Source organism: Struthio camelus, chromosome 4 (genome assembly GCF_040807025.1).
Source record: "Struthio camelus isolate bStrCam1 chromosome 4, bStrCam1.hap1, whole genome shotgun sequence".
In the NCBI taxonomy this organism is placed as follows: Eukaryota; Metazoa; Chordata; class Aves; order Struthioniformes; family Struthionidae; genus Struthio; species Struthio camelus.
Window position 1 is genome coordinate 60,377,191 of NC_090945.1, and position 16,609 is coordinate 60,393,799.

General features: G+C 41.4%; 1 protein-coding gene across 8 annotated transcripts in view; it reads left to right on the forward strand.

Moving 5' to 3' along the window:
• Positions 1–1,193: 1,193 nt before the first annotated feature.
• ATP8A1 (ATPase phospholipid transporting 8A1) overlaps positions 1,194–16,609 on the forward strand; it is a 118,783-nt gene continuing 103,367 nt past the window's right edge. For 5 of the 8 annotated variants that reach the window (XM_068943008.1, XM_068943012.1, XM_068943007.1 and 2 more), the window contains exons 1-3: positions 7,011–7,107; positions 13,377–13,491; positions 15,022–15,121. In XM_068943008.1, the coding sequence (XP_068799109.1) occupies positions 7,026–7,107; positions 13,377–13,491; positions 15,022–15,121 (297 nt within the window). In that variant the 5' untranslated portion in view covers positions 7,011–7,025. Of the gene's footprint in view, positions 1,384–7,010; positions 7,108–13,376; positions 13,492–15,021; positions 15,122–16,609 lie in introns of those variants that run through there. The other 3 variants (XM_068943013.1, XM_068943010.1, XM_068943009.1) reach the window with 3 other exon arrangements.

The window sequence follows — 16,609 nt, forward strand, 5'->3', positions numbered from 1 at the left end:
ATTATCTAATTTCTAGAGGCCACAATGTTGGCATTTACTGGGCTTGTCAGACTCAAATCCTCTCAAGTTTCCTGGGACAATAGTAGCTCTATTCTATTTCATAACTTCCGTCTTCTCCCAGGCAGTCAATACGCTTTGTGCCCTACTGAAATGGATGCAAAACATAACTACGCCAAGACCCGCAGCTCCAAATCCTGCTGCCTCTCCTATTTTCTTCCTCATCTCCCCACAGCGAGGGTGGCTGTTTTTACTGAGGCGCGGGGACAACACGCCGAAGAGACGTTTTCTCAGCCTACTGCAGTCACGCAGAGCGGGCATCACGCTCGCAGGCTCAATCTGCCGCTTCAGCCCGAGGCCTCTGCAGCCGGGGCCTCCCTCCTGCCAGCCCACGTGCGACGAGAGCCTCGATTCACGCCGGCCCACGGCCGCCAAACCGCGGCACTCGGCCTCCAGCGAGAGCAGGAACCAGAGCCTGCGCGAGCGTTTGAAAGTTGTCTGCCAGGCGCAGCAGCATCACCAGCTTCCTGAACGAGGGTTTAGAGCCACGGGTTAAATCCCCTCTTTAGATGAACGTCCCCCCGGCTCGGTTTAGCCCTCGCCTGGCGGGATGCGCTGCTAAGGGGGCAGGCGGCGAGTCCCCCCTGCAGACCAACAGGGCCGCGCAGCTCGCCAGGCCTGGCCGCCTGCTGCGGTCACCTCCGCTCCCCCCCGCTCCTCCGGGCGGCCGCGCCAGCCCCCCAGCCTGCCCGGGCGGCCGCGCCGCCCCTCAGGGACCCCGGCCGGCACCCCCTTCCCGCTGGCTCTGGGCTCCGCACCCCCTTCCCGCGGGCGATGCCCCGGGCAGGGCGGGCGGCACCGGCCACCTCCGCCGCCGCCCGAGCGAGGCCGCCCCCGCCTCGCCGCTGTGGGCAGAGGCCCAGGGCTTGGCGCGTTCCATTCCCCTCCCGCCGTGGGGGGGAGGCGGAGGGGGAAGGACACTGCGAAAACCGCCCGTTAGTTCCAAAAGCGGGGCTAAAACTGCCTTTCTTGCCGGTCACCGTTAGGCACAGAGAGCCGGGAAGGGTGAGCCCGCAGGAGCGGGCAGTGGCGGCTTGGGGCCGCGGGACGATAGAGGCGGGGGGGGAGGAGGAGTTGGTAGATTCCGGAGGGGCAGGCGGGCGAGGAGCGCGGGCGCCGCTCCTGTCAGTGAGGAGCGGCGGCGCCAGCGGAGGGAGGCGCAGCGGCGGCCGGACCCTGCCCGACACCGCCCGCGCAGGGCTGCGCGCCGGGCTCCGCTGCGCTGCGCAGGTGCAGGGCGCGCGGGCGGAGGCAGCCGCCGCCCCCCACCCGCCGCGATGCCGCCGGTGCAGAAAACGGTGTCCGAGATCCGCTGCCGCGCAGAGGGTAAGTGCCGGCCCCGGCGCCCGCCCCCCCCCCCCCCCCTCGCGCCCTGGCGCGGCGGAGTCGGTCCCGCCTGGTCGGGAGGGGGCGGCGGGGAAGCGGCGGGAGCCGGCGGCGCCCCGTGGGGGGGGGGGTCTGCGCCACCCGCCCGCCCGCCCCTGCCCCGCGCACCTGGGCGCGGAGCCGCCGGCGCCGGCAGGGCGCCGCTTCCGCGCTGCGGCATCGGTGTGGTCGTTGGGCTCGCATCGTCTGTCCTTCGCCGGTGGCCGCCTCGGCAGCGGTTCAAGGCGAGCGCCTGCTTCCCGGGCGGCGGGGCCGAAGGGCAGCGCTGCGGGCGCGGCGCGGGCCGCCCCCGCCCTGCCCGCCGGGGCCCGGGCCGCCGCCGCCGCCGCCGTGCGCGGGCGCGCATCGCCGCGCGTGAAGGCTGCTGCAGACCGCGCCGCGCGGGCACAGGATGCTCCGTGCCCGGCGAGCTCGCTAGCTAGCGCTTTGATAGCAGCATGCAGAGGACCGGCTTCTCAAAAGAATCACTGCGGTGCTGTCAATTTCTTTCTTTCTTTCTTTCTTTTTTTAAGGTTATTTTACTATAAGGCTTACCCCATACAGAAGTGAAATTCAAAACCACAGAGGCTAAGACAACAGCGGGTTTGGGCATCTTATGGTTTTCTCTTACTGTAGATGAAAATAGTAATGTTATTGTAATTATATATACTTCATGAGGCAGGCTTTATTTCTTTGACTGTCTTAAAATTTTGATGCTTAAATCAAACCATTAGGTCTTGTAAAATATCCTTTGGCTTTGTTTGACTATATAGGGAAGTAAAAATTTGCTCCGTGCATCTTTCTTCCTTTTGCTTTCAAACAAAGGCCTGCGCTTTTGTGTGTGTGTGGCAGGAAGAGTGTGAGGAAAGATAGAATGGAAATAGGTTGTTATCTGAATGCTCTCATCTGCTTGAGAGCTCACAGGCTACCCACCTGACTTCCCCAAAAGTGGGATTGTCAGAGTACTGTTTTTTACCTCTTCTTCCTAGCCAATGTTAGCTGGCCAAGCAAGAAGGAGAACACCCTTCTAAAAAGAGCTGAAGGAGATATGTTTCTTCAGGGACATTTTCAAAGTGCTGCTACAACATGACTAGTCATGATGGTGCACCCACTCTGATCAGAAGATGCCTATTGTGGGAATAGCTAGGTATCCAGATTTGCAGTGCTTATTTTCACTTCTCTTCCAGCAATTCTTGCCAAATCAATTGGCCTTCACTGAAGGCTGAGCAGAAATAAATTGGGAAAATTGATGCTGTCTTTGAAATTTTTTAATCACAGGAATCTTCACAGAAACCAGTCGCAGGATTGTTAAATGAACAAATGATGGTGTCCTCCAACACTAAATGTTCCTATAAGATGTGTATAGTGTGTGGGGTGAGGGGGGGGAAGTCTGCCTTATTTGAATAATGTCAAAGCCTGGGTGACTTTAAAATAATTGAATATAGTGTTTAAGACGTTTCTTTAAAATACTTCCCTTGGGACTCAAAAAGGGTATGAAACTTCTTTTAAGAAACTTACTTTCGCAAGGTTATGTGGTAGTTTTTCATCATAACAACAGAGTTACTGTCTCTTGTTACACTTGTCAAAAATTGATTAAAAACTGGTACTATTCCTTTACCCCTTGATTAATGTGGAGTTTGCTAGTTCATTTTATTTATGTTCAGGTCACTAACAGTGAAACTCATATCACTGAGTTTTCTACTATCTTTTTTTCTTTATGAGATAAATGGCTTCAAAATTTAGTTTATTTGGCCTATGTGGTTAGAATGTCTAAACAGCTTTTCAGAAGTAGATGTTACTACATTTTAAAAAAGAAAACTCTGGACTTCTGCAATGTGATTCTCATCCCTAGTATTTTAAAAGTGACATAAAGGAACACTGGAACCTGATCTCTGGCTTTGACAGGTCTCTTAAACTTATCTTTGCACAGTGCTTATCTATCTTCTGAGACCTCTACCAAGATCTTAGCTACAGTGCAGAATATGCAACTCTTGTTGTTTACAGGGTATGCAGGGTCACTGTATGTTCTTTGGAAGTCACTGATAATACTGTAATCACAAATGGCAGCTTTCATAAGTGCTGTTACAGTGTAGACCATTCCTTAAAGTAGCCCAAGACCTGTGGGGACCAGACAGACCAGCTTAATGTTATTTTCCTCATTCTATAATTGCTTTATTGAGATCCTCAGGGTCAAACCTCCTTTTTTCCTTCTGTCACTGCAGCAACTAATTTCTTCATCAGAGGCCTGTTCTATGGATCATCAGAGAGGTGTTCTATGGATCATGAGTTACCTTATACGTTTGAACTGTCTTGACGTCATCTCAGAACTAAGCTTTCTCTGACATAAAGAGAGCACATACTGCTATTAGAGAAGATCCACTATTTGTTTTGTTCAGATGAGATAAATTTAAGTCAGAACTGTGAGAATGATACATGCATGCATCATTACCAAGAACTGATTGACAGTCGCATCAAAAAATTGATGCTGCAGTCTGTAAACTGTTACTAAATACAAATTATGGATGTTTTACCACTGTTGTCTTATCCAGAAAAGAACTCGATGAAACAGCAACTAGTGTTTTTAAGTATACTTCTAAACCTCTTGTGTTCTTCGTGGCTGGTGAAAGACTACAAGGTGTGCTTTTACAACCTGTTTTAATAGATTATTATACCTATTAGTCTGGTTTCAAAGAGCACCTGCAGCTCACTCTACGCTTGGAAAAGACTGTGCAACTCTGAAGAAGTGGTATGTGTACCAATAAAGTCTTGCTCAAGATGTGGAAAATGTGGCAGTCCTAAACTTAGAACTTCTCTACGTGTTTTTTCACCACCTCTAACCTTAACCCCAAAACTTTCCTGGAGTTCAGACATTTGGTGCTGTGGAAAAAGCATTGATATCATGTATTAGTGTCAGTTGCAAAACAGAGATGAGGAATTCTGAGTAGTGTAGCCTACATATTAAATATGGTAATTAACTGTGGTCATATTCACTATATATATTTATATAGTTAACATACACATCTATTAAATAAATGAAAAAAAGCTTTCAATGATTCATTTCATTCTTCTGAGATAGTTTGGGAGAGTGAAATGGTGATTGACGGTTCTTACCAGGGTTCTCTGCGTCTTCTGATGATAGAAGTGTTAATGCTTTCCTCCATGTATTAGTGCAGTTCAGTGAACTATTTTCAATGGTAGAGGGCAGAAATTTGAGGTGCTGTGGTGCTGTCTGTCTATAGCAGTAGGTGATAACTAGTTCTTCATATTAGTAAATGACTATATAAAATGAGGTGAAGCTGAGCCTGTGCCAAGTGAGATGATTTTCGTATGAAGAGGACAAGTATTTTGAAACTCCTTGTATTCATCAGATTGTTCTTCAGCAGAATGCCCATTTTTGTAATGTTTAGTGTATCCTTAGATGTTTCTACTAGTGGGCTGCAGGACTGTATAGTATTGTGTCAGACCTGGTACCTGCCGTAGTCACTTGTCTGTTCTGCAGACTATGTTGAGGTCCCAGTGCTCCATGACTGCAAAAATTTGGGCTAGTTTAGAATGCAAACTTGGCTATCTCAGCGATATCAGCAGGCTGGAGCAGATCGTTCTAATTCCATTCTGTGCTTTGAGACCTTAGAAGTACAGGCTACGGGGTAAGGTTCCCAGTGTCAGTTCTATCATTGAAGCTGTATGATGACATTACGATAAATAACTGAGGGCACCCACCTTCGTTTTCCTAATGATAGCCTCTTTGAGCTATGCTGTATTCTTTGGCAGTGTCAGCTAGCAAACTTACTCGTGTGAGAAGTTCTTGGCCACAGAACAAGCTTTCAAAGCTTTGGAATGCCATACTTTGACAATAGAAATGAATTTGTTAATGATTAGGTGAAATGAATTAAAATTCTCTAGGTGATTCGAATGAGGTAAGATTTCATTCATTTAGAAAAATAAACTCAGTTTCTGAGTAATTTTTGCTGTGGGAGGCGAGGAGAAAAAAGAAAAAGAAAAGGACAAGCAGAGGAAAGCAATGAATGTAAAAAAAGAAATAGACATGCCAAAAAAAGAAGTTTTAGAAAAAGATATAGCAGTTGCTGTCCTCGTGGAGCAGGGGGCAAACCTTCCCTTCAGACATTTACACTGCCCAACAATCCTGTGTCCTGAAACATTAGTCTTTATTTCCTTTGGAAGTATGGAAGAAAATTTGAACTGAAACAAGAAAGTTTTGAGTCCCAACATTTTTAAATGACCATATAGGGGTGCTTACACTACACAGGAACGCGCGTGTGTGTATATGCGGGTAAATACTTCTGAAGCAGTAGTCTAAGCCTAGGTTGAAGCAGATCTGGACTCGACTTTCATTTATAGTTATTTTCATTGCAGTTTGGCAATACAATTCTATTTTCTCTTCTTTCTTTCCATGTTATGTGGTCTCTCTGCATTTACCTAGACTGTTTCGTTTAATGAAAATGAGATCGTATTAAGGAATGAAAGCTGAAACTGCTAACCTAGCCTGTGTAAAGGAAAATTTGAAAAGGTGGACGTTATTTGGATAATGTGTCTTATTTAGAATTTGTGGTTCTTGTTTTAATTACTAAGCTAGAAACTTGGTTACCAAAGCTAGCTTAGAAAGTGACCCTCATAGTTGTCTCTTAATTTGCTCTTGGAAGAAAGATACGGTTTTCAATGGCATCTCTTACTGGTGGGATCGCAGGTTGATTGTTTGGGTTTTGTTGTTGTTGATGATGTTACTTTCACTAGCAAAACTAAACATTTATTTTATAAAAAATACACAATTTAATACAACATCTTTGCAGATATTGCTTTTACTCTGAGAAGGAGTAACTACCCAGTCTCCACTGGGGAACTCCCCAGTGGAGAATTCTCGGGATTCCTGGAAATTGTCTCCGGTTTTTTTTCTTGCGTTTTTCCCCACTCTCTTGCATATAACTTACTTCCATTCTTCAATTTGAACAGATTTAAAGAAATCCTGAACCAAAGCCTCAGATATTTATTAAGTGACTTGGAATGATATTGTGGTGTTTTGTGCTTGTCCATCAACAATTTCCAGATCCTATGCTCTCCTAACAAATAAGGTTTAAGTGAAAAACAAAATATTACGTAGAGTCATTTTAATTTATGCAAGAGGTTTGTAAATAAATGTTTTGGTTGCAGCATTTACAATTCCTGTCTGAAATATGATAATCTTTTGTTTCTGCCAAATGTGAGCATTTAAAATTATTACTAAATACTACTTCAGAATATTTTGTAACCTTAGATAAGAGCTAAAAGAGAGAGGCAGTACTTTTAAAATGAAGTTAAGCCCTGGGACAATGCTTTTCTGATAGCATATTGTTAACAAACAAGCAGTGAGTTAGGTGTATATCAGTTTAATGCTCATAACAGTAATAGTTATGCATTTTTTGAAAGGAGATTAAAATGTTTATTCATTTTAATTATTACTTTTATTCTTCACCATATTTCTCCATGATCAGATTTTTGAAACAGCTGATGCTTTGCCATAGGTTGTGCATTTGTTTTGGGTTCCCCCCCCCCCCTTTCCTGTCTGGGTTGTATACTTCAGTTATATATTTTCTCTTTCAGCATGTTGAATGGTTGGGTCAGCGTTCATCTGTTGTCTTGGAACCTTCTACTTGATTACAGAAGGGCAGCCAACTCGTTTTAATTTTTATGGTGTGTTAAATGCATTATTTCAATCCCCCTTCATCAAAAATGATAGCTACTTTCACCAATAAATGATCTAGTGAAATTTTCATTCCGTTCTTAAACGTGAGTGGGTTATTATTTATTTTTGTGATTACTTGCAGGCAATATTTTTATGACAAGCTTCTGCTCATTTTATTAATAAACTGAGTTTGTACAGAATGTTTTGATTCCATTGGATCCTTACTCTTCTGGAGGGAGAAATGTAGCGCTTAATAGCTGTCTTTTTCCAAAGTGGTGAGCTTGTATGTAGACCTGCTGCACTGAAATATCTTTTAAATTGGTCAGCAGTGGAGCAATATCGTATAATTAAGATATTATTACCTCTGATTTAACTTTTGGTTTTTTAATTTTATAGAAACGTAGCTCATAAAGTCAGGGTGTGCCATACACGGTCAGACTCTGGTTAACAAGTATAGTTTGACAGATGTCCACTTCCTATTTGAAAGCAAATAGTTGAAATGAAACATATCTTAGCCCTGTGACTTCCCATAAGGTGCCAGACTTATGCCGGGTCTCATGCTCTCTAAGCTTCAGAACAGCAAGTATTGTAACACTAGGGCAAATCTGCTGTCTTGTTTTCTGTCCCCTGCAGTGTATATTGCATTTCAAATAAATGTATAACCCACATAATGTGTAATATCCTTTTTTTGTTGAAAAGCATATTTGTTTATGACAGCTACTTAGGAAACTTCCAATTTTTATTTTATTTATTTTAGTGCCTGACCTCATTTTGGTCCATTTGAGTATCAACAAGTAGATGTCAAGTTTTTGATTCACATTATGTAAATAAATTGAATTGAAAATTTCCTTGCAGCTTATGTTTGAAAGAATGGTTGTAATTAAATAAAGCTTGTGATGACTAAATCTATTTGTACTAGAGGAGTGTGGGTGAGACATAGCAGAAATTTTGAATGTTTTCTGAAGACGCAGACTACAAACAAACCTGGGAACGTGTTAGATAATCTTCAGTTGCAATTCTATAGAATGCATCATGTGGGAAAATTCCCATTCATGCTCAAGGTGGTAGCTATATAGTGTTAAGAGAACATACAGTCCATAGCTTGACAGCTATTGGAAAATTTCACATATGAAACATATCACCTAGGCTTTTTTAAATTAAACAAAAACAACCCAACTCTTCTAGGGTAGGCCTGCCCAGCATGCAGGTTAGGGTTGATACGGTGTCCCCGAGGACACTTGGTATGCTGAGAGCTCAGAAACCGTGCCTGAGGTTTGGTTTGCTTGACAGCTATGCAGTAAAGGGTCCTGCTTGACCTCCGGCAGTTGTGAAAATCAGTGGCTGCCTGGCAAGAAGTGCACCCAATTTCTGGCCGTTAAGTAGGCATGTATTAGCTAACCAGTGTAACGGCATAGCTGCAGAGGAGCTGAAACGTACGTATGCTGACTCTTGGCTGAACTTCTGTAGGTAATGCAAGTATTGAAGAATGATATTGTTGCAAACAGGGCTATGTGGCTATTGGAAAGAACTGACGTTGTGGAAGGATAGGATGCAGAAGCTCTATAATTAAATGCTAAGCTAGAATTGCATCACTTTTTTATATTTCTGATAATCCTATGTGAAAGTAATTTCAAAGAGCATTTTGTGTCTCTTGGTGCTTAGAAAACAATCAAGTCATTTAAATATGTTGTCCATTTTAGACAATTGAATATCTATAATTTATGTATTAGCTTTTATATGTTTGTATATATGTGTATACACATATACACACCCACACAAAGAAAAATTGTGTTCCCTAGATACAATTTTGTCTCAGGCTAGTCTGTGAGGTCCAATGAATGTAATCAAAGTTTAGGCAGAAAGTGGTTGGAAACGTGTAGCCTTTAAAACTTTCGGAGTAGTATAGCGCTTTTAGGGCAGGGGAGCGGGGTTTGCTGAAGCTACAGCCTCCCTTAAGGGCTCTGCGCAAGGCTTGCAACTGAACTCCTAAGAGTCCACTTTAAGCAAAGATGAAAAGAATGAACTCAAGGTGATGGACTCTGAGGCAGAGCATGATTTGTCAAGGTCCTTAACACCTTTTTTGCTGCCCTTTTGATTAAAGAAGAGCAAATAAATTATGCCTTAATACTGACATATAAAAATAAATATCTATAGTTTCATAGTTGTTTAAATAAACATAAATATATAGTGTTTAGTGCTTGTTAACATTTGCCTTATTTCTGTTAGTATGCAAGCAATGGGCAAGTAAATGTCATACACCCATACACTTGCGTATGATGGATTCATATTTGATCACGTATAATTATGTGGTTGGACGTGTACCTGAGACTTGACGAAAACCATAGCATTCTTAGTCAAAGATGTGCGTATATGCAGTCATGTTACAGGGATATATGTTCATGGAACAATATGATGGATGTCTCACGTAGTCAATTATGTGATGTGGAAAGGAGTTATCACTCTGAGAAGTAATGACAGGAATAAAATGTGGCCTGCTGACTGCTACATGTTTGCATGTGGTTTCCTGAATGCAGGAGTATGGTATGGGCGTCTGTTCAGATGTACCAAGTCTTTAGGTTGGCTTCCCTTCCTCTGAAAGGTCTTCTAGAGATACATACTGAAGTTTGGGTAGAAGTGGGTTGGATGTGTCTTTCATTGGGAGAGCTGGAAGGAAAGAAATAAAGGAATTCCAGCGGATAGAGCAGATAACAGTAGTAGCGTGGATTTCCTGCCCAAGAGTAGAATCTGTGATTTCTGAATGGCATGAAATTACATGTTTCTAGTGATTCTTTGAACAAGGTGTATTTCATTTAATGTGCATAACTTGACCTTTCAAGAAAGTTAATGTATGAAATACATTCTACATATAATGGGAAAGAGGCTAAAACTACTGTCTTTTACCTGCAGTAGGTTAGCGGACTGGAAGATGGTTTGAGTTTTGTATAGTCTGTTTGTAAAGTTTTATAGTACGTGCTAGAAATAAGTTTTAAGATTTCATATATAGCTTAATTAGCCTCCAAATGTGTATATGTTATGCTGTGGTATTCAGGTGCACCATAGCATACTTTTTTTCCTACATATCTTCCTTATGTGGCATACAGAATGAACTGCTTGTTTTACAAGCAGCCGCATGCACACGCACACCGTTGTTGTTGTTATTTTCAAGCTGTTTGGTGGTTGGTTTATGCCTTACCTCCAGCCTGAATGAACTACCTAGGCCTGTTGGCCATCGTTGTAATGAGTGAGAGAGGGGCAAAACATCAGTGAGAAGCCTTGCTAGAGGATGCATTGGTATCCGCCTTTACAGATGACAGCTATGATGCAGGTTGAAACAAGAGTTTTCACGGCTTGGAGAATAATATGTAAAAGCTGAGCTTTCCACTCTTGTGGCTGCAGGTGCTTAAACCGTCTGTTAAGTCAAATGACGTTGTTTCAAGTTGAGCACAGAAAATGAAGAACATACAAAAGTCACTTCTCTGGGAATAAATGGCTAGTATCATACAGAAAAACTGGGGTAGTGGAAGGGTTAGTATCCCATTAATCAGTGCTTAGTCGGCTTGATTTTCAAGGATCACCTGCTACAAGGCTCAAGATTGGGCCATCCCAACAAGCAGGAAATCAAGCATAGGCTGCAGGAGGCCTGCATGAATGAACAGAAATACCTGAATAAACTGAGATATAAGGAAGAAGCATATAAGAGGTGGAAGCCGGGACAGGTGACCTAGGAGGAATATAGAGTTACTGAGTGTGCAGGGATAGGATTAGGAAAGCCAAAGCCCATCTGGAGTTGAGTATGTTGAGGGACTTGAAGGGCTTCTACAGATATATCAGCAGCAAAAGAAAGGCTAGGGAAAACGTGGACCCACTGCTGAAGGGGCAGAGGACCTGGTAAGAAAGGACATGGAGAACGATAAGGTGGTACTCGGTGCCTTCTCAGTCTTTACAATAATGCTTTCCTTCAGGAATCCCAGGCTTCTGAGACCAGTGGGAAAGTCTGGAGCAAGGCAAGCATACTCTCATTAAAGGAAGATCAGGTCAGGGAACATTTAAACAAGCTTAACATGCACAGGTCTATGAGACCTGATAGGGTGCACCCAAAGGTGCTGAAGGAGCTGGCCAACGTCACTCTGATGCTACTCTCGATTATCTTTGAAAGGTCATGACAATTTGGGGAGGTTCATGAAGACTGGAAGATGGCCCTCTGTGATGAGATGACTTGCTTGGTGGATGAGGGGAGAGCAGTGAATGTAGTTTACCTTGACTTTAGTAAGGCTTTTGATATTGTCTGTCATAACATTCTCCTAGGAAAGCTGATAAAGTATGGGTTAGATAAGTGGACAGTGAGGTGGATTGAAAACTGGCTGAACTGTTGGTTTTAAGTGGTTGTGGTCAGCAGCACAAAGTCCAGTTGGAGACAGTCATGTATGGTGTACCCTAGGGGTTGATGCTGGGTCCAGTCCTGTTTAACATCTTGATTAATGACCTGGATGATGGGTTAGAGCGCTCCCTCAGAAAGTTTGCAGATGATATTAACCAGAAGGTTAATGTGTCAGATGCTTTGTGCTGCCATGCAGAGGGACCTCGACAGGCTGGAGAAATGGATGGAAAGGAATTTCACGAAGTTCAAAAAAGTCCTGCACCTGAGGTGGGATAACCCTGTGCACCAGTACACGCTGAGGGCCAACCTGCTGGAGAGCAGCTTTGCAGAGAAGGCCCGGAGGGTCCTGGCGGACAACAAATTGACCATGAGCCAGCAATGCCCCCTTGCGGCAAAGAAGGCCATTGGTATCCTGGGCTCCATGAGGAAGAGCCAGCAGGTCAAGGGATGGTATCCTTCCCCTCTACTCAGTGCTGGTGAGACATATCTGGAGTGCTGGGTCCATTTCTGGGCTCCTCAGTGCAAGAACAACTGGAGCAAGATGCAGATGAAGAGCACAGTCTTTAATGAACTTAAGCATGCATGCGTTTCTCATGAAGGATCACTAAACAATTGCCACTAATCATATAAAGCAAATCTGATTAGAGTGCAGTAAGGGAGCTAGTGTTTTTTACAATTAAAAAGCTCATCAGGAGGAAAAGTACAAAGAATATGATTGCTCTAACTATAGGTAATTTCGTTCATTTTCTGTGTTTATTTAGCTTTAATTGTGAACAAGGGATTTTTTTTAATGGGTATTTTTCAGAACAGGCAATTTGTGAATATAAACAGAATTATTGAGTCCTCTTAGTTCAAGATAGCTGTATCACACGCATGCTTTTTATTCTATTTCATCGTTCAAACATCTTCCTAATGAACTGTTTTTCTACCACTGGGATTAATGGTTAAATTTTCACAAAGTTTTTGTAGGAAACTTAGCCTGTGTATTTATACATTAGCAACTCTTAATTGTTATACTACTGTAAGTAAGTGTATGTGTGTATTTAACAGTCTGTTAAAAGAAAACAAAAATCAAAGGGAAAGAGTGTTTTATGTGTGTGTATATTGGGCAGATATAGCACAGGAAAATAGATTAAGAAATATAGAACAGATTGTATAAAGGCTATAAGCAAATGTTCTTTCAAATATTTGACTTTGCTTTAAATTCAGTGACAAGTCAATGTTAAATTTTACATGCAAACCTTAGAACTGATCTATTAAATGATCTGTGTACAATATACAGATTATCTATAACTTTCTCAGTTTATAATATTTGAGAATAACCACATTTTTGTTATATCAGTAATTCTGGGCAATACATAGCTGGTATGTTCTTGACCTTTTTGCTTTTTTCTTATGTTAGTGTTTACATATTTCTCATGACGTCTTCCATATTAAATATCTATTTACCTCAGTACATTTCTGGAGGTTTGCAAATTGTTAACGGAAGATCATTCAGCAGAGAGAGATGGAAGAGACTTTTTTTTTTGTATGCTCAGCTTCTGGATCCAAGTGCATCAACATACCTATATTTCATTTTGTATTGCCATGAAGCAACACAAGCTGTTAAGGTATACTCATGAGTTCAGCAGATCTTACAGTCCTTATTCATGACCATAGCTTTACAAAGCATCTTAACTGCATACTTTTTATCCACGTAGCCTAATCACAAACATGATTAAGAAGGCCAAAGGGTTTTTGTTTTTAAATCAACATTACTTGTTATTGTGAGAAAAGCAAATGCATTGGGTTGATGTTCATGACAGAAACTTAAGATTGTCCTTTCTTGTCTTGAAGTTCTTTGAATCTTATATATGTATATGAATATGTTTATATTAAAATCATGCTGTATTTTTACAGGCTATGAGAAGCCAGATGATGTTTCAGAGAAAACTTCTCTAGCTGATCAAGAGGAATTGAGAACTATATTCATCAACCAGCCCCAGTTAACCAAATTCTGCAATAATCATGTCAGGTATTAACTCTAATGTTAATAGGTATTTAATTGAGAATGACTAGGACAGCAGAGCTGTTTTTTTACAAATCTTAACCTTCAAAATTTTTATGAACAGAGTGGGGAAGGTCTAGGTAAGAAATGAGAGGGCATACTTCAGCCAGAAAAGCATCATTGTAACAGCTACTACCATCAGCATATCCCTGGAGTACAGATTTGTTCTTCAGCTATCAGTTCATCTTTGAATGTGCTTCTGGTAGCTGATTGCCAGCATAAAGTACTTTACTTGAGCATGGCATGCTTTAGAAACTCTGTGCCTTTTTCAGTTAACTAGCTACAGTTGCTTATGGAGCTATTCTTGAATTTCCCATTCAGGCTTTAGGCCATTGCTGAGTATTTTATATATATATAAAATATTAAGTAATATTAAGTAATACACTGAATACTCATGGCATATTTAGATCTGATAACGTCCTTCAGATAAGGACAGTTAAAGTTAAGAATAATTGAACAGCAAAGATATCCCTGTCCCAGCTAGGTATGTTTTATGAAGGTATCTCTGACATATACAGACATTTTATAGACAGAATAAAGCCATTTTTCTCTGAACTGGAGATACTTTAATAATACTTTGTATACCCGACTGTTATTCTTATTGCCTTTTTCTTTGTTTCCTGAAAATGGTAAGCTTTTTGCAGAGTATATTAATTCCTTCTTTGAACTGCCCATTTTATGTCGCATAAAAGGAAATGTTATTAACTTTAAAAAGGGGTTAACATATTCTTATAAGTCTTCTGCCAGTCAATTTTGGACATAGGTATTGTTTTAAGATGATAGATGCTGGCAGTCTGTTCTTAAGCAAATGTACTGCTGACATAGAGCCAGGAATCTGTTTTGTGTGTATGGTTTAGCTGAGATTATTGCAGTAAGGATAAACTATTTTCTGCTCTTCCAGCCTGGCAAAGCTACACGTAATACAAATGTTTTATCAGTTAGAAGAAAAGTAAACTTTCAGTGCAGTGGAGGGTACAGTTTCTCATATCGCAATAACATTTTATAATGTTTAATTATTGCTTAAATGCACCATTTAAATTCAATTGATATGTTGTTAGGCTTTTTAATCTTGAGGATGCATTGAATCAGGCAAATAAATTCCCAATTTTAGGGGGGGGTTCTTTTTTTGTTTTTTTTTTTTTTTCTCTTCCCCTCTCTGTGTTGCCTGTAACTGAGTCACAGGAGAGTTTGACCACTTTCCGTAGAGCGTGCAGACGTGACATCAATATGCCTTTTGACTCGATATGGAGGCTCATAATAGTTCCTGTGGATGGTAGGCACTTTCCTTGGTTAGGTAGTTCTTAATTATGTGGTCCAAACTGGTGTCTGTAAAAGTCTCTAAACTACTGTTTTAGGCAAAATGAATCCGGCAGCTCAATTAGGACACAGTAAAGGCTGTGGTTTATTTGAAAGCTTGTATAACTGAGAAGGAAGGAATATATTTGAAGAGTTTTAGGTACTATAATAAGGGTTCGTGTTTTTGTCTTTCTCTCTCAGCACTGCGAAGTACAACATAATCACATTCCTGCCAAGATTCCTTTATTCCCAGTTCAGAAGAGCTGCTAATGCATTTTTTCTTTTTATTGCGTTACTTCAGGTAAGATCAACAATAAAATGCTAGTGGTGGTGCTATTGAGGACATTTATGCAGCAGACGGTGATACTGTCTTTCCGTAGAGATACTGAAGTTTCTGAGCTAGTTAGCCTTGCAGAGTACTATATTATGTAAACATACCTGTAATAAATGCTTTTTTTTTTTTTTTTTTTTTAATCCTTGGAGGTGCACAGATTTTTCTGTAAAGCAGGTATGAATTCTGTTGAGAATAGGTGAAATGTCACTTGAAAAAAGACTCGTTATAGGAAAATCTTGTTTAAAAATATCTGTCATACACAGAAAAATGTTACTTGTAATTGCATTCTCGTAATGGAGGGTACTGCCTAACAACCTGAACTTTTCACACTTTAAGCCTGTTCTACTCATAGAAATAGTGTCTTCTGAGGGGTAAGAGAATTGCAGCTGAAAAGCAGAGATTATTTGTAGACTGTAGCTTATAACTTCAGCTGTAGCTGAACTTCAGCTGTTTTTGTTTGGGTTTTTTTCTGTTTTGTTGTTGTTGTTTGTTTGTTTTTTAATATAGAAACAGGGAGTTCCTGAACTACTGTGGGTATTTCACATTTGGATGCTAGTTAGCAACACTGATTAGGAAGAAGGCATGCAATCTTTCTTATATCGTCACTATGGCTTCAATCAGTATGAGTTTGTAAAGGGCTTCTGTGAAATAACTGTTGCTAACCCAGCTTGCTGATACTTTTTTGAAGAAGATTATAACTTTTTTGAGATATATTGGAATATTTAAATTTTGTAGTAGTTGGTTGATAAAGTTAAAGCAGATTGTGTGTTTTATATAATACTTTTCAACTATTATAGCTAATGATGAATGGAAATTGAACCAGTGGGCAGCGACAATTATAATTACCATTGGCTAGTTCTGTATTCTAATAATATTTGATAGCAATTATGCAAAAAATAAAAAGTGTGTGCTTTTAACACACACTTTATAACGTGCTGATTTTTCTACTGTGGGGATCATTGTGTTAGGAATTGATGTAAGGGGAAAAAAAATTACTAACATAAAAGCACTGCCACATGTACCTTTTCTTCCCTCAGTTCAGATTTTGGGCAAGTGAATGTTGATTCCTCTGTAGACATTCAAGTTCCTTTGCTTGGAAAGGATGAGTGCTTGGAAAAGTTTCTTAGGATGCATCTGCACAGAGTGCTTACATTGTTTTCTAGGAAATTAAACAAAAAAAATCTTAAGTTCAGAGTTTCGTTAGCTTTGTCTGCCTGGAAACCTGTGGCTTCTAGAGAAGCAGCCTCTTAAACCCATATGGCATCTCACGGTTAATCCAATGGTGCAGCAGCATTGTTTTTGTTGCTTTCTTTACCCTGCATGTGCCACCATGCAAGTCATGCCAGGAAGTGCAGAATGTGAGGTTTCAGAACCTGTCTGAGACTTGGTGTGACCTGGTGAGAAACTAGCAGGTGATTATTTGCAGTGTTGTAGGGAGGAGGATGTTATGAAGGA